This window comes from Centroberyx affinis, unplaced genomic scaffold (genome assembly GCF_046629955.1).
Source record: "Centroberyx affinis isolate AG114_WGS23_722 - 3 ecotype Tasmania unplaced genomic scaffold, CSIRO-AGI_Caff_v1 ptg003475l_1, whole genome shotgun sequence".
NCBI lineage: Eukaryota > Metazoa > Chordata > Actinopteri > Beryciformes > Berycidae > Centroberyx > Centroberyx affinis.
This window is the reverse complement of record NW_027281435.1, coordinates 372,508-400,434: the sequence shown is the minus strand read 5'-3', so window position 1 is coordinate 400,434 and position 27,927 is coordinate 372,508. Positions and strand designations below refer to the sequence as shown.

General features: G+C 39.0%; 1 protein-coding gene across 1 annotated transcript; it reads right to left on the bottom strand.

The window, feature by feature from the left end:
- Positions 1–5: 5 nt before the first annotated feature.
- On the bottom strand, positions 6–27,892 carry ophn1 (oligophrenin 1). The gene is made up of 24 exons (XM_071539598.1): positions 27,214–27,892; positions 25,622–25,717; positions 24,888–24,949; positions 23,695–23,766; positions 22,655–22,756; positions 22,438–22,548; positions 22,070–22,174; positions 21,839–21,968; positions 21,651–21,751; positions 21,291–21,382; positions 18,692–18,770; positions 14,910–14,943; positions 14,655–14,717; positions 14,032–14,106; positions 13,584–13,668; positions 11,036–11,094; positions 9,343–9,448; positions 8,812–8,971; positions 8,277–8,424; positions 7,036–7,377; positions 5,527–5,674; positions 4,035–4,085; positions 3,352–3,400; positions 6–3,185 (listed from the first exon to the last, which is right to left on the bottom strand). The coding sequence occupies exons 1-24, from the start codon at positions 27,365–27,367 to the stop codon at positions 3,174–3,176; spliced, it is 2,436 nt and encodes an 811-aa protein (XP_071395699.1). The 5' UTR covers positions 27,368–27,892; the 3' UTR covers positions 6–3,173.
- Positions 27,893–27,927: the final 35 nt, after the last annotated feature.

Sequence of the window (27,927 nt, the reverse complement as noted above, 5' to 3'; positions counted from 1 at the left end):
GGCAGAGACTATGGCCTAACATCATTCAAGTTCATGCCATCAAACATCACTGACATCACCTGCTGATTGTCAGTATACAGTTTACAGCATATTCAAAATGTCTGAACAAGAGCTTGATAACTACATGGCACAACCATGAGTACCAATGATTCAATCATTATGTCAGCTTTCATGAGTCCATGCAGTACTTCTGTCATATATGACAATGATACCCTGACGAAGACAAGTTTCTGTCGACACGTTTGTTTTTACACAATAAAGAATTCTGCATCGGAGCTATGGGAGTGCGGCTACAACGTTTTACTTTGAATTTCTGTTCCTGTGAGCCAGCACCCCTCTAATATTGGTGTGCGTTTCAAGCAACTTTTCAATATATGACAATGAAACATTAGCAATCACATTTACATTATATTACATCCATATTTTAGGCATGTAACTAATGCTCTTATCCAAAGTAAGGGAAGGACCTGGTTAAGGGAAAAAAAACAAAGAGTTCAAAATCCCTTCAGCCCTCAATCATGCTTCAAGGTTGTGCTGAAAATACAATTTTTTTGCATTTATTTGATACAGTAAACAGAGACAGGAAAGATTTGGAGAGGGGGGGGGGGGAGGGGGGGTTGACATGCAACAAAGGTCCTAAAACAGGATGAAACAGGAACAGGATGTTGTGGTTACACTGTATACACCTTGGCCAACTGAGACCCCAGAATGCCCCACATATCGGAATATTTAAACCAAAACAACAACAGTAACACTAGGTTGGTCTCAGGGTCATAGCTCTTCACTGGTTAAATCCTATCTTTCCAATGAACTGTTTTCAGTCAACATCCAGTAGGCAACTCATCTTCATCCTCAGCAGGATTACATGTGGGGTCCCACAGGGTTAACTTTTGGGCCCCATCATATTCCCCCTTTTACATGCGTCAACTTGGATGTCTTATTCACAAGCATAACATACATTTTCACTGTTATGCCAATGACATAGTTATATAATTAGTTGCCTACAAATACTGGCTGCCATCATAAAGCCAGTAGCAAGAAACCTTTAACCCCATATGAGCATGATTGCACGAGGGGAAACCGTGGTATGTTAATTGTCAATAGTCAAGACAAATTTGCAGGTAAAAGATATTGTGAACAGTTTCGCAATCTCCCTCGAGAGAGTTTGTAAGACTAAGCTTACACACGATACACAACATACTGCATGTTAAGGCTTATTCACACCTTACATTAAGACGGGACTGATTTCAAACCTCAGCTCACTGACAGACTGAAAGATGCAGCCAACAACAAAGCATGCAATATTGTAGATATTATATAATTCACAAAAAATATCTATTTATCAAAGTATTCACAAGCCATGCTAACAACTCTTCATGTTTTATTTTCCTTTTTGAAAAAAACATTCAACAAAGAAAATTAATCAAGTCGGGTTATCCCAAACAATTATAAAATAAAAACATATAAATCATTTTAAGAACAAAGCAATAAAAAAAGCACTGGAGTGTAGTTATTCTCACTTTCTGTAACACAATCAGTTTTGTTCCATATCTAACTTGCTATCGAGTGCCAACAATTCATTAGATGTGCAACAAATGAAGGTAAACTTCGAGGGGGTCTACTGTAAAACCTGACCTACCTGGCTACATCAGGTGCAGTGTAAACTAAAATCAAAAGTGAGGGAATGTACTGTGACAAAGGTATGTAGGAAATCTAGATTTTGTGTTTTGTTTATTATCCCAATATTATCCATATTTTTATAACTGTACTTCTGTTCACCCAACACTAACATTATGTTCAATGGAAATAAAAGCTTAACTGACTAAAATACAGGCTGCAAGTGGAAGACTATATATACATTTTAAAAGAATGCCTTAAAGAAACTTTCTCTGACAGATAAACTTCTATTATGGACTAGGTCAAACTGGCTTTCACAGGCAAAACTACTGTATAACAGTCCCAAGATCTGGATTTACCTTCTGATGAACAGATTTCACTTAGTGGCACTGTAGAAAAAAAGGCTACGTCAGCAATTAACACTTAACACCAACAAAGTTCAAAGAGTTGAGCTGACAAATTAAGTTTTCCAACAAGAAATTTCCCGAGCCTACAGGTGTGCCACATCAGAAAAAGAGCAATAAGCAATAGATCACTTTTACCATGGTCGGTTTTAATACTTATAGAACCTGATTTCCTCGAATGAACCTGCAGTATTTCCTATGTGCCAGTCTCTCGAAAAACTGAAATATGTTGAGTGTTGGTTTGACATTTGAAGCTTCCGTTTTATTCTCATACCAGCAAAATTACGGAACCTGGTGTGGAACATTGTTTTGAAGCATACATAGTTGTTTTTGAAGTATTATGATTTTTATTACTTTGATTTAATTCTACTAATGGCGTTTAATGTTTTCTCTAAGCGGCTGGTTTTGATATCTCACTCCAAATCCACTGAAATGACATGCAATATTTATGCCTCAAGTCCATTACATGTTCCATTTCATAGAATCTAGAAATGAACATCTAAATTATTATTTATTATTATTAAACTAATTGAGTCAATCTAATCAATTTGTCTTCTTTAGGACATCCATTTCATACAACAGATGCAATGTTAAGTAGAGTGTAAAAGTGTATAAAGAAGAGGAATGTGGAACACATTCTGGAGTGACATGAACATCAAGACAGAAGGTCAAAGTAAGCCTTCATAACCAGTTACAGCAGTTAGTTCCCAACAAAGCAAAACAATTGGCCGTCATGGAGTCATTCACATACTATTTATATAACACTGTAAAATGACTAAATAATCTTAATATTATTTGGCATAATTGACAATTGGTATGAAACCTGGCAAAGAAAATATTTTTACTCCATCCCAACTTTGGAATAATGATCAAAAACCGAACTCGCTGCTGCAACTCGAACTGCAAGCTTATCCAAAAGTTAATTTGCTACTGTGTTGCCTTGAAACAGAATACTTACTGTTTGCTGAGTTGAAAAAGAAATCAAAATCATTTGATTCTAAAAAGAGCCATTTTCCCAGTCTATCCAAGACGATCAATATTGACTGACTGCAGCTGTACTGAGTTCATTATTCGTGACTCGCTCCAGCTCGGTGTGCTCCCAACAACAGGGCTACAGGTTACATACAGGTGCTTGAGGTGCTTCAAGTCTCCTTAACTTGAATTCTGAGAAAACAAAAAACAGACAATCTGTGTCAATTGTGAAAAAACATGAATTCTCTTTCATATTTACATGGACAAAATGCAATTTTAAATCTATTACATAGATACTCTGTAATAAATTGATTGCAGAAAATGAGTAAATGAATCGTAAAATCAAAGTAGGTCTCACCTCTTTTTTTACATTCATCATTGCCGATGCTGGTGGAGAGACTGATGGACTAAATTAGAAAGAAAAAAAAACATTTTAAACAATGGACCAGGTGCCCATTCAGGTTCATCTTTGAGGGTATAGTCTGCAAGTACCAAGTTCTTCCTTTTATCCTATTTGTTGCCCTTCCCCTTGCAATTTAACCAAATGTGCAAAGGCAGTTCTGGTGCCTAACAGAGCACAAGGCAAATGTTCACCACATTAACTGACTAAAGCTCCGTACGGTTTAACTGGCTCTGGGTCGGGTCACATTTGTCCCACTGCTGCCAAGTTGTACCTAGTGAAGTGACTGACAGGGTGTGACAGGTTCTGAATTGAACCCTGAAGGCAGGGGAGGAGGTACAGCCAAAGTTGAACTCTTCAAGATTGTTGAAGAGGGCTTGGTGAACTTATGAGACGGACATTTGCCCTGCGGCCATAATTGTAGAGTTTCACACTGGCTCTACAAATTGCTTCTTATCCCAGTGCTGCATACAAAGCTACTAACCTGAACATGCACATAGTTTTCAGAGCCGTGCCACAGCTTTGTCTGTGCATTTGACAAAATAATTTCCACACTTCACTTGCCAGTTTTGGTTTTATCCACTATCATTTACTTTACTGTAAGTAAACAGTATAGACAAAGAAAACAGCTTTTAACATACCTGCCAACTTGCCTGGAGGCATTCTCAAAAAACTTTGTTTTAGAGGCAACACTGCAGGGAAAAAAAGAGAAGATCACTGGTATGGGCATTCCAAATAAAGATATTTTCCATCTTAAATTAAATTTTAAATCAGAGTGTAGCATTCTTCATAGCACCACTTTTGTTCCACTACATGCTGTGTGAATGTCTATTTTATTGTATTGAAGACATTTTCACTAAGAAGTTCTAAATACAAAGACTAAAAATACAAACTAACAGTGTGTGACAGCAGAATCCACATGTGTTCCTGTAGATGTAAGGGTTCGACCATTATTGTTTCTTGAAGGCTGATATACAAAGGCAGATATTTTTGGACTGAAGCTGCTGATAGCCAATATTTTGTACCGATATCAAATATCTTTAACTTAAAGCAAAAAGTGGTTTTAAAGTACAATTTCTAAGTTCTGTCAATCTTTTTTTTCCAGGTTTCCCTCAATGTAATACAGAAGAGGATTTAGGCCACATGTTAACTTCTAAAATTAATCTCAGAATTCTGAGAGAGATTAAAGGCAGAATTCTGAGATATAGGTCAGACAGGCTTCAGAAGAGATGGATGATGCTGCACGAGCTGTATGGAGTAATTTTCTGGTAATTCTTTTGCTCTTTTTGGAACTCTAAAGACCTGACCACCATTGAATTTGGTTGTGTTGGCACAGGCTGCTACAGAGTCGTGCTGGCAACCTCCCTATGTGTTATATGGACTAACTTCACCTGTGGCATGAGGCTGAGTAGATAATGACAGAAGTTTCATTTTTGGGTGAACTATTCACCTAACTCAGAATTCTGACTTTAACAGGGCACCACTGTAAAAGAGACCCAGGTCTCAGTTGGGCTTTCCCTGTATAAATAAAGGATATATAATGAGTTTAACAGATGAAAAATACATTGCCAGGATCCCTTTTCAAAGTTCTGCCATTTTCTTTCCTTTTGTCTCATCTAGCTCTGGTAATCAAAGGCCCACTGTAGCTTCACTTACAAGTTCTTAGCTGACAGGAGCGGAAACTGGCATCATCTCCTGCTGCTGTAGCCCATCTGATGTAACCTACTTAAAGAGTTGTACGTTCTATGATGCCCTTCTGCACATTACTGTTGTACTGAGCTGTTATTTGCATACTGTACTTGTGGCCCACCTGTTAGTTAGAATGAGTCTTGCCATCAACAAGGCGTTTTCACTGTTTTTTGTTTATGGCAACATCCTCTATAAGTCTAGACACTATAGTGCACAAAAATACCATGAGGGCAGCCAGACTGAGAAGCTGGAACCAGCACATCTGGCACCAACAATCTTACCATGCACCAGATTCCTTAAATCACACGTTTTGACACTGTCTGCATGCTTTATACATAATGCTTTATTTATACCGAGTCACTGTCTGGAGGAGTGAGCGGTCTCTGTAAACAGGTGGTATACCTAATAAAGTGGATGCTGAGTGTATCTCTGCAGAGTACTTACTAGGATGCGGGAGTGGGCTCACTGCTGGCTGCACTTGGGTTCTTAGGTGGAGCAGGGTATCGGGTCGGGGGCTCAGGAGGCCTGACTGGGGGTCTACAAATGGCATGTTTCTCTGGGGACTTTGTTTTGTTCAGACCATCGCAATCTCCTGAAAACAAGAACAAGAATAATTTAGCTGCAAGCAAAAGTGCTGGGAATGTGCAAAAGAATGGGAATGTGGAAGACTTGAGGCTGTGAGGGGTTAAGAGCTGTATAGGAATGGGATAGAGGGCTTCAGGGATAGAGCTTCAAACATCTAGGAAACATCTAGGACCCTTAACACTTTTGAAATGCATTGTACTAAATAACATTCATTGATTCATCATGTGCAGATTTGGGTAGTGAGTCATGCGAGAGTCATGGGAGAGTCAAGGCTAAAAAATGTCATGGCTCATAAAGTGAATAGATTCCAAGTAAGCACTTGCTGAAGGGTGCTACTTACACCTCGAAAACAATTCCAAACGAATCCACTGTGGCTGCTGCTAAATTACAAACTTCAGTTTGTGTTGCACAGCAGTTTCAGAGCAAAAACTAACTATTCGCACATGCACACATGCCTTCAGAGGGCTCAAGCTCGGAGTAGTACCTATAATCCATCTTTGCTACGCTAGCGTAACCTATGGTGTTACACCATCCCTCATTTGATTTCCTGCTGATGACCAATGTCCTCATCAAGTAATTTAAAAACTGAAAAAGTTGAGGGAATTTTTAGAAAATTTGATGGACTTTGATTTGGATGGACTTAAGATGCAAATTTATAGAGCAAAGATAGCTAGACATGTTGCTGTGCATGTCAAGAAGAGCAACAATGGCAATACTACTATTATTATTATTTGTTATTATTATAATAATAATTATTATTATTATGATAAAAACAATAGATAAGGCCCCTTTGAATCCCTAGATGTAGCCACAAGCAGCACTAAATGGGGTACAACCCAATAAGGCAGTTAAAGGTCTCCAGAGCTACCTGAGAACAAAGTAGAGGAATGGTTCTGAAATAATAAGAGGTCAAAATCTTTCCTTCAAACAGCCAGCCACATGGGGGAAACACCAGGACAGAGCCAGAGATCTTTGTGTCAACTGAAACCCATCTGCTCCAAGACTGAAATCATTCTAACTAGTATCCCCTCATCCCTCCATATAGCCATAGCCAATATAACTAAGACTTCCCTCTGTCACCTCTGCTATATCACCAGGCTCAGGACACTCCTCTCGTTGCCTCAGCGTTTTGTTTTCTTAAATTGACAAGCTGACTACTGTAACACCTTCTTTTCTGGCTCCAATACTGTATGTGAAACACTGACCAAAACTGATGTCCTCACACACACATCATCTGACTAACGCATCACAACTTGCTTTTCAAATTACACTAGATCCCTTTGTCCTCACAATTTTTTTTTTTTTTAAATCCTACACACAGCCCCAGAGCCGGCTGGATTCATTTTTATATAAGAGGGAATGTCATACCTTCTCGGACAGCTGCTGTGCCAAAGGGAGGTGGTCTCCTGCTCTGGACGGACAGCGCTCGTTTCACAGTGATACCAGACTCCCCGTTTGGTGCTGAAGCAGGATCCGGCCTTTGCCTTGTATCGTCTATCCTTGCGACCGTTTTGCCAACATCACAGTCTGAATGCTGACGAGAAGCTGGTCTGGGCAGAAGAGCTTGCCTCGGAGGAGGTTCTCTTGGAATCAGTGGAGCGCAGCCTGCAGGTTTTGTCCGCTGGAGGGGTGTAGGGCTCGTCGGGCCGTCCCCGTCCATGTCCGCCCCCTGTGGTCTGTGGCTATGTAGAGAGCTGTCATTTTGGCCATCTGTTAGAGAGAAGCAACATGACAGTTAAAACAACATTCATATGAAGGATGTGATGGATGTTCTTATAACTTGCTATCTAAGTAACTTTAGACCTCAGTCCTGTGCTGCACTTTTGAATATTTTTTCAATGAAGTTAGAAAGGCCTACAAATACAAATTCTCTTTAATATGCTAATTAAAACAATCCTGCTAAGTAATAAAGTGATATCTTATCTTATCTTATCTTAACAATAGATACAACAGTTACACTGTAAATGAATGAGCACAACAGCTTTTAACATACATCAATTGGTATCGCAATGAAATGCATTGGTTAAATGACAGAACACTAAACTAATTATCCAGAAAGCATCAAACATTCTCTTTTTTGTCTAAAGTTTTTGTCTAATGTATAGTCATGGCAAGCCTGACTTCAAGTACTATATGCACGATCCAAAGGTTAGGATGCATTCAGACAGGCGTGGTTAGGCGTGGCGTCAAGCCATGCAGAGCTGGTTATTTGGCTATACCAACCAGTAACTTCAGCGCAATAAATAAAATATCACACAATGCAGGGAGGACAAGTTGCAGGTGTTCCAAATCTCTCTGCCACAGTGTATGAGAGGACTGGGTCACACCCACTTAACCAAGGGGTTTATAAAGATAGAAATAACATGATCTAGCTTGAGGCAAGTAGGAAGTAAGAAGGAAGTAGTTGCTGCAACAAAATAAACTGAATTTCACTGACAAAAAACTCCTAAGTGAAAAGCTAGGTGACATGGAAGGTGTGTTGTAATATACATCTTCTTGCAAAATTCTTAAAAATATCTTGAAAATAAACTACCGTACATCCAACAGACAAGAGGGCTATAATGTTGATGATGATGAGGATGATTAGGCCAGAAGAGGCTGATAATTACTCTCTGTGCTGTGTAACTGGTCCTGATTAAGAGCTTGGTAGACTCTGGGCGGCCGCTTGGAAATTGTGATTGGTTGGCGTTTCCTCGGCGTGATGCGCGGAGGAGGGACAGGCGGGGCGGTGCTGTCTTCTGGCATAACACTGAAGATCTGTGATCACACCAATGACAGTTTGTTCAGTCACTAAAATACATACTGCTGTTTGCTCAGTTTACTCAACCAAATGAAAAAACTTGCATAAATAAAAGTAGAAAAAAAGATTTAAAATGATTGTTACTGTTGTAGAGTGATTTTAACAAAACGACTAAGGACATTTGTGACTTGACTTTTGTGTGGTAACAAAACACTGTCATCACTGTCCACAATGTAAAATAAAAAATATATAAATGTGTTTGTTTTTTTAAAATAATAAACAGATTTAGAACCAGATTCCTATCATTCAAATCAAATGTAATTCAAAGAGTTTGTCTGTTTGATAAGATTTAAGTTTGTTGTCTTGGACATGGGAGGAACAGGTAATCTGAGCTGAAAATGTACCTTTTGGGAGCCCTCGATCAGAATCTCAATGACAATATTCTGGAACTTAATATCCAACATGGCCGCCACAGTCTCCTCCTTTGCTCTCATCAGCGTGGGTCCAAAGATTACCCCCATGTTCGACGGGGTCATTAGGTTTTCCTGGCTGTGGCTGCAAACACTGTCGACAAATATCAAGTTGGGTTGAGCCGAAATGTGACTAACATGTAGACCATAGACAGTTAAAAATGATTTACGCATTAATTTATAAAAGATTTAACTTTTCCTGCTTTCAAAAGCAAAATATGTAATTTAGGAACGAATAATAAGTAAGCTCAATATTATTATTAACGGCTTATTTCTGAAAGATAGTTATAGGTGCTATATTCCAAAATACCTAGAGGTGTTTTACAATACTTCACAGAAATATTATCACATTAACACAGACTGCCAAAACAAGAACACAGTGGGTCATTCAGGAGCAGCATCACTCAGGAGGAAAAGCTACAGCACATCGTAACAGTGGGTCGTTGAGAGAGAGTTAGCCCTTACTTGACCAAGTGTTGAATCAGCACTTCTAGCATCTCCCGATTCTTCTCTGGTAGTTTGTAGGTAAGTGAATGAATTTCGCTGAGTCGAAAGTCCGGATTATCTGACTCTATAATACAAACAAAACAGAAGATTTGCTTAAATGGCATACATACAGAGCACGCAATATGTATATGTATGTACTGTAAATTATAAACACGTAACACAAGAGAGATATGGCAAGCGAAAATTAATTCTTGAAGTGATAAAGATGTGGTCACTGGCTTCAAAATCACTTAACATTTATAAATAAATAATTTAGGTCAGAAAGTAGAAGTATAGTATTTTTAGTCCCATCTAATAAATGCTCTTGCAATAAACATACATGATTACATGAATACATGATTTACTGAAATGTTCATAGTCTTTTTCATAGGTTTTGTTTTGCGTCTTTGTGGTGTAATTTGAAACTAATACCACCATATGTGCTGGGGACAAGGAAGCGCGTCTCACTTAAGAGGATTAGTGTTGAGTACAAAAATAAATTATATGGTCGTCATATAATCATGAGATGTTCAATCACAACACAGAGTTGTGCACACCCACACTGTGACGATGGGTTCAGAGTAATAAAAGCATGTGTCAAGCCAAAGTTATGAGGCAGGATGATGGGAAACCCCACTAAACATATGACAGACATTTCCAAGAAACTGAAGCCACCGGTTGTCTGAGAGACCTAAGATGTCTTGAAAGAACGAGGCTGATGCTATTATACTCATTTGTTTTTCTTTTTTTACATAGATGCTGTGTGACAGAAAAAGGAGAAGGCGGGTTCAGATTTCATTTACAGTGCGGAGAAGACGTAGGAGGATTTTCTCTCCTCTTTCAGCCTGTTGAACTGCTGAACCCATACTGATGTAGTATTAATGCACAATGAATCGACTCGAGACTATAAAGAAACCATTTGTAGACCACAGTGTGGAAGTAAATAACCTTTCATTTGGTTCTCAATATTAAATCCTGGCATGTGTTACAATCTAAAGCCACTTTAGGAGCTTAGCTGGATTCCCCGCTAAATCTAAGGAAACTCCTCCAGTAGATGGATGAATAGACGCCTTTTATCCCTGGCATCCCTTCTTTTTTCCAGGTGTTTATGCAGTGAAAGTTAAGGTGAGGTGATCAGAAATAGTTTGTAGCCTCATTAAAACCAAGTATAAACTGTTTTCTATGCATGTATGACCATACAAGGAAAAATAAGTTAAGATAAGTAGTACATGCTGTGCAACACTGATTATTTTGGTATTTGTCCTCATCTTTGCAATAAGAAATCATGTAGACTTGCAGAAGTGCAACATGAATGTAAATGTGAACAACTGAGAACCAATTCTTTCCCCATTGTATGCTAATGGGCAAGGTCAAATTTGAATCTAAAGTGCATGTGGAGTTGCAACCTTTCTAATGCCTGAGAGATGCTGCAGACAAGTTTTGCAAGGGAATGTTGTGATGCTGATGACACATTTTGTGCAGTAAACACCAGTCAGATTCTATGCAGACACTTGAGACACATTTATAATGCCACATCTAAATGTATCATGTCTAGATACAAGACGCACGTTGTAAATGGGGCCAAAGACATAAACATAGTGACTTTTTATTAAGTTGGGCACAAATAAAACTTGGCAAACTCAGAGCAGGGTTTTTCCAAAACATGTCTTACTTGCAGCTAAAATTAGGTCTCTGTGTAGACCGTAGGTCATCAGAGGCTCAGACAGACTCCTGCGGACAAACACAAACAATCTTTTAAACATGAAGACCACAGTGTAATTTAACTCACCACATCAAACACAACACTGGCAAAAAACAGCGCACTCTGGTTACATAAGCAAATAAAATGAGAGCCACAAGCATGGCTCATGGTGTATAGTTCATTTTAGGACTCTTTTGTCCAGTATCTCCAGCAGGGAGGTCTAGTAGGTAGACAGACCGTCCCTCACCCATGGGACCCAGGTTCAAGCCCCCTGTTAGTGAGCATCCACCCTGCTGCAGTGTCCTTGAGCAAGACACTCTCGAGGAGCGCTGCTCTGTCGCCGAGCCTAACCTCAGTGTGGAGGGGCTCACATATTATATTATTATTATTATTATATTATTCATTATTATTTTCTTCCCAAACAAAAAAAAAGATTTAACACCGCTGAGTAAGAGTTCAACAGCTGCTCGGCCTGAGAGCGTATTCCTTTAAGAGCCGGCTGACAGCCTATGAATAAATCATGAGAGTTAGTGGAGAGAAGTCAAAAGCCGGACTTGGACACGAGGGCGGAGGGGCCTTATCACAAAGTATTTCAAATGGCAGAAAATCTTGTTCAGGCCATGGAACCAGGTTGTATGATCACAGGATTACTGTGTATGATGAAAAGGAACTGGTGCTTGCAACAGAAACTGGTTGTAAAACCCTTGCAGAGGTTCGTTCTGCATTGTAAACACAAATTTCTTGTCTGTTGAGCATGTGTAGACAATTTGCTCACAGGAATGAGGCGTAACCATTTTATGTAACAGGATAGCAGAAAGAAACAAAAATAACTGCAATTCACTGCTATTGATCAGGTTACCGAGGCATTTTGGTTTGAAGACTGTTAAAGAAAAAAATGTACGCAATTTTAAATGATGGTTAACCAGGAATGTAGAGGATGATGATAATCCTATTTAAATTATTGTGTATAAATTGGACTAAATTGTATAGTTATCAAAAACTGAAAGAATAGCACACAAATGTCCTCAAAAATGAATAAAACACAGCTCATTCATCTGATGGACTGAGTTTTAAAAGTACCCATCCTGACTTTTAGTTAAAGAGTAAGCATCAGATCATTTTAGTTGCCAAAATCCCGATTGGAGCGAAGGTCGATGCAGTCAGCTCACAGTCGGTGTATTTCCAACTCCCTGGAAAATCCCTTTTTCTACCATCACAGGAAACTGACAATGATCAATATGCTTGCTATCTTGTGGCTTGAATTGCTGGAGGACAGCAAACGTATTTAGACAACCTTAGTGTTTCATCACATTTAATCCAAAATATACATCAAGTTTAGATTTTTCTTACATGACTTCAGGAATATTTGGCTCTACCGATTTGTTTAATTTTCTGACGTTTCTTTAATGAAGTTTCTAATATTTTCATTAATTAATCTCTCAACAAAATGTAGTTTTGAAATCTTCAAGGGGGGCGTAATTTACTGTTGCTTTCTCTTAAACTTTTTAGTTGAAGCCAATTTCATGCATTATTTCATGGAAAACTGCAAGTATATCTTCAGCATCACCCAATCTGCAATTATTTTAATTATTTAATTATACCCCTTTAAAGGTTTTCTGACACTAGCTATTATGATCAGTTGTAATGGGGTCCACAAATAACTTCACACACACATCAAGATGAAGCACAAGAATAACATTCAAACATGATAACCTAAGTTTTATCACAATAACTCCTCAACTTCAAGGGGAGTTTTTTGGAAGGGGGAGCGGCCTATAGTGGTACTTTTGAGTATTTCAGAAATATGATGTCATGTTTTGACTAATCATGATTGAGAGGACAAGATTTTTTTTTAGCTGCTACAGGCAAACACAGCTGATAAAAACACTACAGTGTAACTCATAATCCTGACTTTCAAAGGAAAAATGGCAGGGGCTGAAAAAGTTTGCGGGCAACTTAAACATATGAATTAAATGTAAAGAGGAAACTTGCAAGTAATACTGCAGAAAGAGTCATCTGACACCTCAATTTTTACCTTCTTGCTGCTGTATGTTGAACTGAAAACGCAGTGTCCACAAAGAGGAAGCTGGTAGCAGCACCACTTCCTTTTATAAGCAAATATCACTAGTGCACTGGCAGTGTCAGCTGTCAGGCTGCATGTTCTCGTACCAAGACTGATGAGCCTGGTCCAATTTGGGCGGGGAATGTGGAATGGAAAATTAAAAATTGAATGAGACGTTTGAGTTCAATCTCAATCTAGTAAATCCCGCTCTCTGAAATACCCATCTGGTCAGGAGGCTTACATAAACTCAACTGGCCGGCCGATGTGGATCACATTCAACTCAATCAGAAATGCGTTTATTTTCCGAGTACAACAGGTACACCAGGAATTTGCTGGCCACAAGGCAGTTTTCAGCAAGGAAGACCAAACCTGATCCCCAGCATCAAAATGGAGACATAAAGTTAGATGAGGAAAATAAAGTACCTTATGTTTCCCCAATCCACACACAAAACACACCTGAGATAAAACTTCATGGCACTTGTGATGGTTTTAATGTCCCAGTCACTGCTGTGGAAATCCACGTCTCCTGGGCATGTTGGGTCTATGAAGGAGGAGATCAAAAACAAACAATTAGAAAAATACTAAACACCGTTTATGTTGAATCCCTTGTAAACAGCTTATGAGGGAAGTGTCTTGACTCTGGTGAAAGTAACTGGCTATCTTATGTGCAAAGAATTTTTAAATAATCTGCTTCAAATCAGAGTAAGACAGAAAAATCTAAACAGGTATGAAAAGTGAGGCTAGATAGTCATAATATTGAATTCCAAAAAATGGCAATAAAGATGCCAGAATATTTGCAAATATTGCAATAATTACAAATGATATTTAACTTAATGTAATATTCTCAGGTAGACAAGTCTAATTGAGGAGCACAGTCAATGAAAGGGGGGACAGATTTCCTTACCAAAGAAGGCATTTAAAAGCTTCTGCACTTGGATGTTGCTGCCAACTGTTCTGTACACTCCTTCTTGTGTGACTCCTGGAAAGAGGAGTGGGGGAGGAAAAAAAGGGGGGGAGTGTATACTGGAGAAATACACAGCAATGGAAATGTACCGCATGCTCTTCCTCAGTGTCTGTATAAGTAGTTAAAATACAGATGTTCCTTCCAGATATCGAATGCCTCATTAAACTACTAAATTTCAGGCTGTACAACATTCAGCGCTTAAGGTATCAAATTACACCCCTAAAAATGACTTGCTCCTCCATGCAAATCTCTTGTGGAACAGCAGTTGTAAATCACTCTGCTTGAGAAACATTTGCCCAAACCTTATACGTGTGTGCGGAAATTAATCGATGATATAAGGTAAGATGTGGTAATTAAAATTCTACACAAACTGAAGTTCACTACCATGACTCAGCATTATAATGAGCGACATTCCAATTATTTTCCCCAAGAGTTCATGCAGAATGCAAGAGTGGCATCAACACACAACCTATGACTCAACTGTGCCCCCTTAAGGCAAATAAGCAAACTAACAGACCTGGAGACAGCTGGGATGAAGCAATATTTGATGAGACGTCCTTTACCTTTTGTTTCAACATAGTTGATGCACTTTCGCACAAACTTGAATCCGATTTCATTCAGTTCCACTATGAGGATGAAAAGAAGCAAAAATAAGCAAATTTAACAGCAAAGAATCGTTTTTAAACAATACTGTTCATAGTAAAAACATAAATACAGATACATTCAATATGTGGTGGTCAATAATGTGGTGTAGACTGACACACAACAATGAAATAAACCATAAGTTGAGACTGTGAGGGTAATGATGACTGACTTACTTTCAGCTTGCTTGTGAATTGGGGAGTGATAGATCTAAAAAGAAAACAATGTAAAAGGAAAGTGAGGACTGTGGGACTTGTGGAAAACAGAATTCATCAAATTTTCTCTTATTCCTGTGATCTTGAGCAGTTTGGTATGATTAATGAACATCAGCAAGTCTCGCTCAAAGCTAAAGATGAGAGCCAAAAAAACACTTAATGATAGCACCAAGACACGAAGCTGCTGCGCTGATAGTCAATAGGAGGCCGACTTCACGGACACAGTGACGGTATCCGGGGTAATTTATGGGGAAAACAGACACATGTTCCAGTGTAGGTTTGGTTTATGCGCACATTCAAATAATAAAAATTGAACAAAGGAGAGAAGAAATGTCAAGTGTGGGTGAGACAATGAAACACAAATACATGTGCGTGTGTTTAAGGAGAGAAAGAGAGGAGGAGGAGACAGAATGTGTGTATTGTGTTACTGGAGGAAAACTTGAAGCATGCAATGCAGATTCACTGCCAATGTGAATGCAACTATTCCACAGTCAAAATCTTCTGGGTCTAACTGAAAACTGGTCTCGTCCAAAATCCGGTTTTTAAGCGTGTGTTGTGAGTGTGAACTTGTGTGTTCAATTGACAGTAAGGTGTGCAGGTTAAAGGAAGGAAGGTTTCTGGTTGATATGTATAAAGGTAAACCAGATTACAATATAATAAAGTTAGGGGACGTGTCTGAACTGAATGATATACCAAAAGATTTTCCAGCTCTAATCCAGTTCGATCAATCATGACTCCCAGGAATCTGGTTGATTAAACTAATTCCACTTTTCCACTGTATGGTCAGGCTCTGTTTTTTGCTGTTAACGTGATGGCAGTACACAAGCAAGTACTTGTTTCAGCTATAAGTGAAGAGAAATATTCATGGGACAAAATCAAGTTTGTATCATCTGACAAAAGAGGATCACTTATGGAGCATGTATGGATGATTTCTTTTTTGAAACTTTATTGATCCCTAATGCAGCTCCAACAAGGTGCATGAATCAAAAAGAACCAAAGGAATGAAAAGACTAACAATTTGACAAAGTTCCAATATTAAAATCAATGTGTTTCCGCTGCATACAGCCTTCATCAGTGTTACAGAATTGATGCTATTGAACAATAAATACATTCAATAGCATCAAAATATAGAGCTAGAGCCCACAGACCAATCAGATGGCATCAAACATGTTGTTTTTTTATATTAAAGTTTTGTCATATGTTCCCCATGAGTAGCTGATTTATTTTAATTCCTTTGATTTCTAAAGGAGAAATGTGTCTTTCTGCTTGCCCCTCTCCACTGGGAGATCTGGGAGGGATTCAGCATCTCGTTCAAGGACACGGCAGGGCGGATGCTTGTTGTCAGAGGAGATTGAGCCCAGGCCGTCCAGCTGAAGCATCACCACCCCACCCTGCTGTCCACAACAGCAACTAAGTCAATGTTATAGACCAGGAAAACCACTGACCCAAGAATGGAGTGCTGCTGGAGACCACGCTATTATCGCCCAATCCAATGTCCATCTGTTTGAAACTACAAATTGTTGTCTGTCAAGACTGTAACAATTCCTGGTTTATTCCCGTTTATTCCCATAAATTCCCGTTAATTCCCATGGAAAGTTTCCAACTTTGAAAATTCCCGGAATTTTGCAACCCTAATTCTAACACAATGAAATAAAATCACAGGCTAGCTATAACAGTATGAGCTTTATGTTTTAATACTGAAAGATACGGGCTATATATGCAAACTGAAAAAAAGACTAATTGAAAAAAACACTTGTTTCCACCGTTGGCAGGATTATTTTCATTTCAGTGCCTAAAAAGTTGGTTGCCAAAATATTCTGTTGCTTGGGTGTACAGAAAAGGGAACTGTTAAGTGATATTTGGAATAACATTTGTTGTTTTGGCAAACGTCATACGGGTTCATGCATGTTAACCACTTCTTGGTTTGGAGGCATGACCAAGAACTAGGGGTAAGCCAACTGATCAGGGTTGAAATGGCTCCAGGAGGAAAAGACACCAGCAGCTGGCTCCCTGTTGAGACTGGGGTCAGTATGGCCCATCGATGGCTCTCTGCACAGCTTCATGTGCCTACCAGAGCTATTTTTCAAGACATGGGGATTTTGATGGGCAAAGGACCACTGAAATTATTGCCAATGTGTATCTTCCAAGGTTTATGATGGTGTATGATGGGGAAATTATATTTTCTAGAGTGACAAAGAAGAAGAATTTACCGCTGTACATTAAAAGTACAAAAAATCCCTCGAGCTTCCAGGGTAAAGTGCTTGATTTGAGGGATTTAGAAATTGAGAGTAGAGATCAGCAGAGAGACAGCAGAGGACGAGGACGTTTCAAGTGATGAAGGATGCACCGAGGACGAAGAAGTTTCAGAAAGTACAGAATATATTAAGTTGAAGAAGATTCACAGGGTTAACAGGTTGCATAGATGGTGTACTGTATAATGGCCCTAAAGTTCCCATATATAATGTGAACAAATGGTAATAGTATTCAAAAGTAGAAGCACTATCAAACTTTACACTCCAGCTTTTTCAAAGGCTGACGGACATTCAGAGCTGAACACAAGTTGACAGAGTTGGCATGGCAGAAGCAGATCATTTTAAAATAACGGCAGCAACGTCTGTGTGGATCTGATAGAGCTGATCCTTGGCCTACATGAAAGCGCAGAGAGTCTGCCTGGCAGTGGGACGGTGCAGTGGATTTTTGGGCTTTGCTTCAGAATATTTGGGCAAAGTGTGTGCAGAGGGTCTTGTGAAATTTTCACTTTACAGAAGTCAGTGGGGAAGTTGCGCAGGAAGAGGCACTGAAAAGCGTGCCTTCTGTTATTTTCACATCCTCTGGCGGCAGAGCGACCATTTATTTTCTCATCAACGCCTCAGTACCTGGGCTCACATGACATCCATTACTGAACCATATATCCTGCACTGATTTATCAAGTATTTTGTATTCAGAACTCTATACCCAAAATGCCCACATATGAAAGAAGTAGTAAAGCAACTTTCATAGCCTCAAAACTGCTGAATGCAATGCCAGAGCCTCCTACCAGCAAGTCTATTCTGAAACCTTTTGGGATATCGCAGTCAGCAATTTCTGTCTGTGACATTCTGAGGCCCTGAGCTGAAATGTTCAGCTTTTTTCAACAAGCTGCTATTACTAACCAGGTGTCACCATTTAGCCATACACTGATGGAGGCCCTAATGTGCATAACAAGTTTCACAGCTATCTCCCATACCATATTTAATTAAGGAGCCATAACATGACAGGGCTACTAGCTCCTTCATTAACAAACTTCACATCTGAGCTGTCATAACTCACACACAGTGGATTTGGAAATAACAGCACAGCCATGCTATAGTTTTCTTAAAAACATAAATTAGTACATTAGTACATTAAACACCAATTTATGCTCTAATTTGGTCCAGGTTTTTGAGGTATTAATACTTGCTTAGATTGATTTTGTGAGGATAAAATATATATAATTTGGTGCGGTTGGTCAAGAAGCTGAAAAAACTCCATACAAGTCTTACAAAAAAATATACTTTATTTTTCTATTTTCTTTAAGTCAAAAGGTGTGGGAGTTTTTATATTTGACATTAGCCATCAACACCCCTTGTAGGTAACTGACTCACACTCACTGACATCTTTTTGCATTCATTCTGATGGGAGAACAGTTTTGTTAAGAAGAGGACTAATATCTAGGAGAACAATAATTCTAATAGATGAAATAAAAATAAAAATAATAAACTCACAGGCTCTTTTCCATCCATGGCCTCCATCCACAACTTCCTGTTTCCCTCCGAAAGAGCCTGGAAAGTGACGGGTGTGTTTCTATGGCAACAGTAACAAATGTCATTGAAAAGGAAAAGGTTGCAATTAGATTATTCACATGCAGCGTGATTTACTGCTTCAGCATTCAACCATTCGGAACGATTACGCTTCTAATATTCAAGGATCATACAACTTTTCAAATGTCAAATTTAAGCATTTTTCAAGCTAAAGGAGGCAGACAAAATACCAGAAACACCACAAGAAAATGGGCTTTAACTTTAACGTAACTAAATCACAATTACAAAGTCAGCTACACAGGTGAGTCTGCTTTAAAAGAGATTTTAGAGTTTATATGTGAGTTTTCAAAGCAACATAAGTCATCTAACAGATTTCCAAAGAGGCTAAATTGCAGGTGCTATGGTCACAGCCACTGCAAAAATTATTCTGTTTCGAAAATCATGACAGCATTTGCCAAACATGGACAAACTGTATCGGCAAAGAGGAACAGTGATTGCAAGTTGAAGCTCACAGTTTCTAAACATCACAAAACTGCAGCCTAAAAAACGACCACAGAACTGAATCAACACTTCTGTGACACAGTCTCAAGAAAAACTGAACATCATGAGCTTCACATTGTGGGTATTTATGACAGAGCTGCCATTCAGAAACCATGTGTATCCAACGGCAACAAACAAAGACGCATGACCTGGTGTAAGGAGCATAAAACCTGAAACTCTGAGTATTGGAAAAAAGTAATGGTTAAGTTAATAGTAAGTTAGATGGCTTTATGTTTGGAGAAAGCCCAAGGATGTCTACATGCCTGATGTCTGTTACCCCCATATTTCAAGATGACCCCATACACACTGCTACACAAATTCAAGAGTAGCTTCCCCAATCGGCAGATCTAAACATCATCAAACCTTCAGGGGAAGTTCTGGAGCACACAAAATAGATTTCCACCTCCTTCATCTCTCAAACAGCTGGAGGCTTTCCTTCTAAGGTCCAATTGAACTACACACAGTTCAGGACTGAACTGAACTATGACAGCAGGCCAAGGAGGAGTGAAGCCTGTTTAGAAGGCAAAAGGAGGCCCTACTCCTTATTTGTTACTTTATATTCATATACAGTATTGTTAGATTTTTCCATTATTTTTTCTACCTCCTGTATTTATACATATTTTCAAGCCTTTCATATCAGCAAACTTTTCATCAGACTCCAAACATTTAATTTGATTGTGATAGAAATAGCTTTTTCCTTAAGTCGGTATAGGAATTACATGACGGAGACAGCAATTAAAGATATACAAGGCCGTTCAATAATAATACTGAATAATACTGAACTGAACTGTTGAAGCTTTAGTTAACTTGATTAAATCCCTTCTGAGACTCACTGAGGTTGAAAATGGAGACAAACATGACAAGCAGATAGAGATGATGAACACATCTTCCAGGTCTACTGCAGAAGCAACAACAGACTCTGCCAAATTTTGGAGCTAGTAGGCTACTCAATTGTTAACTATAAAAACTGTGCTACGAGTTTATCGTTCTTCCTGCCAACTGCACTCCTCAACCGACTATCGACAACTTTTTCTCAACTTTTTGAGCTATCAACTATAACGATTAAATAGGGAACCCTGATATCTATGGGAGCTCCCTATTCTTAGCAGAGAAGCACCAAATGTGTTTCTATGCTTCGTTTTTGGGTGTGGGTGAGCTTTTATGCTTTTACTGCTTTGTTTCAAAGCTCTTGCATGTCAATACACCTAACAACACTAAAAAAGGTCAATCAAAACTCTAATGCCGGAAACATGTTGTGTAACCTGTGCTGAAAACAAATCTTAGCAATGCAACGATCAGTGATAGGAGGGGCAGAGAGTTCACTGGCCAATTACAGCAGCAGTGAGTTTATTGATAATAATGTGATGTATTATTGATCCCTGTAGCAGCATTCTCTATTCACTTGTTCCCTCCAGGAAGGTTAAAGGTCAGGGTGAGCTACAGAACAGCACCTAGCTCTGGTGGGAATTCAGTGTCTTGCTTCAGCAGCTTGAAACATCTTGAACCTGGGTTCAAAGAGTTTCGATTGCAAAACAGTCTCACTAAATACTAGACAGCCCTGCCATCTTTACTTTATCAGACTGCAGACGTCTGATTATGGTGCTGGTAATGTTCAAACACTGGCACACATTAGCTGTTCAGAGAAACACTTTCAAGCACTTAATGCATATTTCAAGCACTTTTTAAACTTTTAAAATACCCAAGCAAAATGCAAGTGTTTTCACAGATTTCAAGAAACAATCCCTGAATATGACATAGCAACCTTTGCCTCAAGTGCAATTTGTACTGAATGGCCTGCCTATATAAATATGAATTCATTGTGTTCCCTCCATGAAATGACTGAGTTTGCCATCTGTTTCCAGCACAAGCCTGTTACTGAGGGATTGTTTGGGCTACAGTCCAGTTTGCCCTCACACTCTGTCCTTGTAGACCACCTGTTCACCTCGCTGCTTAAACCTGTTTATCCCCACAAGGCATTCATGTTGCTTCATCTCACAGTTTCTTCGTTTTGTTTGCGACTAACCTCTCATTAGTTTCAACGTCAAAGCAGAAGCGCTTGTCTATGGATTCTGTCTTCCGGCGGATGCAGGATTTAAGTGTCAGTTCTGTGGGGCCCTGGAAGGAGAAAACAATCAAACAGAGTTGGAAAGTGGTGAGTATGTGCGGGAAAGAGAGAACAACAGCATGTGAGAGAGAGGAAAATAAAGATGTGTAGAGCAGCTCATTAAAAGGGAAAGCAGTCTAAGGAACTATACATAAATAAATTGCTTATAGATAGGTGTCAAAATAATTACAGGGACACAGATTTACATTGTAAGTTTGCAGTCTATGGCCCTCAGTGGGTGATATGATGAAAAAGAAAAGTTTCTTTTGAGTTAAGTACCTGTTTAGTTGTAGGTTTCTGTTCACAAGGCACCATGACCAACAGTCTGCCGTCTTTGTGATACTTGCAATAGTACTTGACCCATGACACACCCAACGCCCCTTTAGAGACAAAGGTAAGACAGGCCACGTCAATAGGAATACACGCAAACAATACATACAGTATGCGTGAACAGCTGGTGCACTCACACTTCTCCTGACAGTACAGGTAACCCTCCATAGTGAGCTGACTGTGGATTTTACACGTTTGGGACGGGTGTTTCATTCTCTTCATCAGCTCCTCCATCTCCTCCCGAGTGCTCTCATAGTGGTTCCTAGTCTGCACACAAAACCCCCCACACAGCACTTTAAGATCCAAGTCCAATTAAAGCTTCTTAAATGTCAGTAATGGCATCATTTGTTGCGGACAACACCACTTACATTCTGCAAGCTGAGCTGCAGTTCTTGTTTGTAAGGCATGAAGTCCTGAGTCATCTCCACAGTCAGGTTATTGAGGGTGAGAATGCTGTGAAGAAATGCCAGGACCTGTCCAACCAAAGCATGAATTATAGACTTATGAATACAGTTATATATTTGGAGTATGGTCAAAAAGGAGCCACCACCATAAAGAAATCTCTGAGTAATGGTGGCAGAACTTTATGCTTTATGTTTCCTTTGTTTTGACCATATCCTGTATGTTTGAACTGTCATGAACAATCTATTTTTGAGTCTGTCATAACACATTTTTTTTATGTTACAATTGCCTGGCAGCAAACAGGAAGAGCAGGAGACCACAGAAACACACTCACAGGCTCCACCACATCAAACTTCTTCCTGTCCTGCACCTGATGGATCTGGTATACATACTCCACTGAGGATTCGTAGAAGTTCACTCGCTCTTTGTCTAGGAGCTCGTCAGCCTACAGTGGAGAAAAGAGATTTTTTTTAAAAAGTGACATATTTGGCAGTGAATTTTGAGCTTTTCTTATATCGTTGATGAGAAATATTTGTTATACTTTAACCAACCTCTTGAAGCTGACTCTCTTTCTTCTTGGCAGAAAGATTCAGGTGTTTATCTAATTGAGAGTGATATTTTTCACTCTCTTTCTCGAACTTCTTCCTCTTTTCCTAAAGGGAAGATATGTAATTGTGATGCAATGAGATTACAATGCGATTAAATCAGAGTGTCAAAGTATTAAGATTTATCTGTCATATCTTGATATATAACAGTGTCCTCCTATGGCAAGCAAGAGCTGTTCCTCAACACAACAACAACACTTAACTTCTGCTTCATTGCACAGTAGTCTTTTAGTTTTACTGCATCACTTTCACTATTGTTACCTCCATTTAAACACTGCTTTCTTTTAAGAACACTCACAACATTTTGTTTTTACTTAATTTTCTTAACTTAATAAACTAAACTCTATCGTTACACTTATGCACCTGTACCAAGCCAAAACAGGTACACCATTACCCCCCCTTTGGTACAAATGTAAACTCAAGCACTGCTACTCAACGCAGCAGCACAATTACAGACAGTGGCTAGTTGAGAAATAAATATACTGGGGAAAAAACTTGGCTGATCAGCAGTACACCAACATAAAGGAGACTGAATCCCACGCTGAATAAGCAAGTTAACGTCCTACAGAAACCCTCAGAAACCTATGAGCTTTTTCCACAGCTAGAACTCATTTACTTCCTACCAAATGCCTTTACACAATAAAGGGCGTGTCAAGGGAGAAGAAGCGCACATTATTGTTCATCTCAACTGTGAAACATTTGGGCGTTAAAAGATTTGGAGAAGTGGCCCATGATATTCAGTGTGGCCTATATAACTCAGAGAGGTGATGTTACATGTTACATTACAATTCTTTGGCTCTCCATTGCACTGTCACAACAGAAATAGATCAAACTGTGATGAAATGAAACGACACATGTTGTTAATACACCAGAGCACTGCTTCCACTGCTGGCTTAATAAATGGATAACTTTAAAAGGTGATAGCCATACACAAAAAATAGACCATATTTCACTTAGAGAGCAAACAAATGATTAAAAACACTCACTTTTGTTACTCCTATTTGCTCCTTTCGGAACTTCTCCAACGGCTTAATGAGCAGATCAAAGGAATTCTGGACCTGAACAGGGAAACATGGAACAGTTGTTACTGTTGTACACTTCAAAATGCACATATAAACTTGCCATATCAATAACACACTGCTTAATATTGCATTTATAGATGTTCAAATTAGCTTATGTGCTTGATGAAACTTGATGAAATGAGTTTTGAAAAATAATATCTTGAATATATTATAATGATTTCTCTCCAGTAGATGTTGCTCTTCAGCACCAAGACAACCAAAATGTATTAGATGCCAGCTATGTTGAAAAAAACATCTGTAACCAGAAATGCCAGTCAAACAGGAACTACACAGCAACCACAAACAAGTAATGAACTCAGTCATGACATGATTTCTGAAGAATGAAGCCAGGAGAGTCTTTGTTTATCTGGTTCGGATGAGAGATAAAATAAGATCAAACTTCAATTATGCCTGAGGGGAAACTGTGCTGTTGCAGAAGCAAACAGCAAATAAAGTACAATATAAATAAGAATAGAGCAAATGGCGGTATTTAAATGTAACACAACTGCCATTTACAACACTAGGACATATTAAGTAGAAATGTATGAAATATTTGAAAATATTCAGTATATATGAGCGAGGAGAACATACTGAAAGAAAAAAATGAAGGCCAAGATATATGCAATATGTATCAAATGAGAAACAAATGAGAAAATGAAGAAAACAAATGTGAATTCACAGCAAAAATACAACATGTGCAAAATATGTGTCGTCTTCACATTAACTATTGGTCTACAGAAGGCCATACATTCACACAGAAAGTGTCTAGGCGTGTAGCTGCAAAAAACTATTCACCTTATCAAATATATTCAGAGTACAGAGGGAGATAAGATATCTACTGCACAGAACGAGCAGAATGCATATGTGCATTAATAGCTGATGGAGCTACAATAATACAGAATACAGAAAAATATGTGCATGTGCATCTCTGTCTGTTCCCATGGTCAGAAAGTGACAAAAATGTGTTTACTACCACAGCAGGTGGTGCTATGTGAAAAAGGATAGATAGCATGAATTTAATCTGCACATCTGATGATTAGTGCAGGAAAGGTTAATGGGTTTCCTAATGAGGGAAAAAGAGGATGCAGAGTCAGTGTGGAGGAAGTTGATAAACCCACCATCATCATCCTGTCATGCTCTACTTCCTGGAGAAGACCAGCAAACTCCTGGAAAGACTGAGCTGAGGACAAAGACAGAGAGATGGAATATAGAGCCGAGTGTGCAAATTTTGATCCAACTGCGTGACACAGAACAACTCAACAACATGGGGATGGAAATACACTTGGAAACACCAAAAAAAAAGAAATACAACACATTTATTCCAGTGTATTAATATGTGTATTAACTTCCCACTCTTAGGTTGTGTCTCATCAAGTCTTTATCTTTCCATAACATTTGGTTTCCTTATTTATACTACAACATTCACATTGTGCTAAATTACCAGCTGGTTGCCAAAAGTTATTGGATTCATTTATATCAGGTTATATCAATAATTTTGGTGCATTACATTTTTCTTTGTATTTTCATTGTGTTGTATAGGCTACACTTTGGAGACAACAACACCTATTCACATTATGTAGGTAGGTTTTCATTAAAAGCATTACAGAGTACTTCTCACTTTACACTACTTATTCACTCTACTTTCTGTAATATTGCATATGAAAATACACAGAAAGAATCCACTGGAATGTGCCCAATGTAATGTAAAGTTTACATCTCCTATGTGAATTGCTTGATATTATCACATGAATTGCTCTGAACTGAACGTTTGGGGAAATGAAAGTGGTAACCATGACTTAATACTGAAGTAAATGCAAAGTGTGCATTTGCCACAGTGTGTATATGATCTTACCGATGTTAATCTCATCATCTGTCAGGGAGTCACCAATGAAATCAAACTGGAACACACTGAGAGTCTGGGAAAACTTCTGCACTGCCAAAGAGTAGCCTATAAAAAAGCAGAGTTGATCCTATCAAAACATTTGAACAAAGCTCCAAATTCCTAAGTCACAAGTACCTGGAAATTAGTATATTTAATACTCTGAAATCTACGGCAATATCCAATTCTTATATAATGTTCTGAATCCAGCCCAACTCAGAATCTCAACTGTTTAAGCAACATAGTCTAGAGTTCAAGACAGGCCATATTTCATACCTGCGCATTACATATGTTTTTCCTCTTGATAAAGTAGAAAGCATGCAAGGCAGCCAGTATGTGGTATTACCACATACTGTAACAGAGATCATGGTATGACTCCATGATCTCTGTTACAGCTGGCTTTTATTATTGATCAGTCAGACACAATGAAAACAAATGGTGCCTGTCTGATTGATCAATACTGAAGAATGTGCTGCTTGAGGAACTTGGGGGAGCAAATCCAGCATCATCTTTTAAATCACTTCTTACAACACATGTTTATAGTCATTTTTTCCTTCTTTTAACCTATAGTGTTTCCTGGTTTGTCTCCTCCTTTTATATTTTACTGCTCTTGTGTTTATGTCTTCCTGTAAGGCACTTTGCAAATTCAGAACTGTGAGGCATGAACTCACTAATAACACCAACAATTAATTATTTTCTAGGCGTAAGGTTGAGGAAGCATAGTTCCACAACAACAGCAACAACAACAACAACACCTACACTTGGCAATCCAATGGTAGAAATGCAAAACTGGCACTGGCCTACATAGACAGGGATTAAGATAAAAAAAACTAAAAAAAAACTGTATTAGTTTGAATATCTGTCAGTACAGTACATACTAACAACAAGCGCTCGTGACCTCGGGCTATTATGGAGGTTGAATATATGACGCTCAGCACCACTACAGTACCTACAATGACGGTTTCTGTCTCCGAGGTGAAAAGCTCGTCGCTGGTGATTTGGACAGCAGAATGGTATCTTGGTGGGTCAGACAAAACAAACACTGTTCCACTCATGGGTGCAACACACTGACCCAAATACACAGACATCTATCCTGTCACTGGCTCTGCTCCATACTATCAGTGGGCCTGGTCCAACACTACACTACTAAGACCAGCAGCAGCAGAGAGAGGATGAAGAGCATACTGAGAGATAGGAAGAGGAAAAGGCAGTGAGTTACAGTAAATGGATAAAAGCAAAGAATATGTTTTTTGGGGGGGTAAAACCAAACAGAACTTGTCAGTGATAAATGCATTCTCTATATCACCATGGGACATCTTCATGACCTTTCAAAGCAGGGTGATTTTCTTCTCCCAGGGGATCATTCCCTATAGCACCTCCCTAAATGTGCCTCTCCCACCCACCCACCCACATTTAGGATAATTCCTAGGCCCTGAAAAGGCCCCAGTGATGTGAACCTCTCTCATCCCTTCTCCCACCACATCACAAGACTATACCACACACTGTGCAAGAAGACTTAGGCTACTCACATGAAAACAATAGAGATTAGATCAGGACATGCTTACCCTTGATTGCATTGATGACACTGTTGCCATCTTTTATCACCTCTTTGAGGGATTTGCTTGTTCTGTCCAGCTCTACTTCATAACATTTAAGTGTCTCTCTGAACTCCGGACTGTCCAGATAGCAGTCAGTGAACTCGAGAGGAGGATGCCCCATGGCTGTGACAACCTCGCGGCAGGAGGAAATGTGAATTTTAAATTTCTGAGACGCAGAAGTTGAGCCTGTCTATTGCATGCTGCTAATTTCTGATCAGTTCAGGCGAGTCCACGTTTAGTTACACAGTCCCATCTCTTCACAAAAGCAGAAACCATGTTGTCCCTGGCAGCCTGCAACCGCCAGAGATCAAAAATGAATTGCACTCAACAAAAAACAGGCTGAATATGATTTTACGTCTCCTTTTCCTCGCCTGACGCGTATTTTAGGTGTAATTTTATTCTACTCCGCTTTGCCACTTTTTCCTTGTTGCGGTGTCGTGATTAGAAGAGCGGTTGGAAAGGGCTTGGACACGTCCCATTCCAAAATGTTGCACACTGTCACAAAACTTCTTTCCGTCTTTGCCTAGATTTCGTGAAATTAGCTGGATGAAAACACGGAACAACTGACCGGTATCGATGATAAAATGTTCTTAATTCATTGAGTAGGTGATAACATGTATTGTGTTATCAACAGAAATAATTCACAACCTTTTGTCCCACATCTTCAGAAGGGAGCGTAGG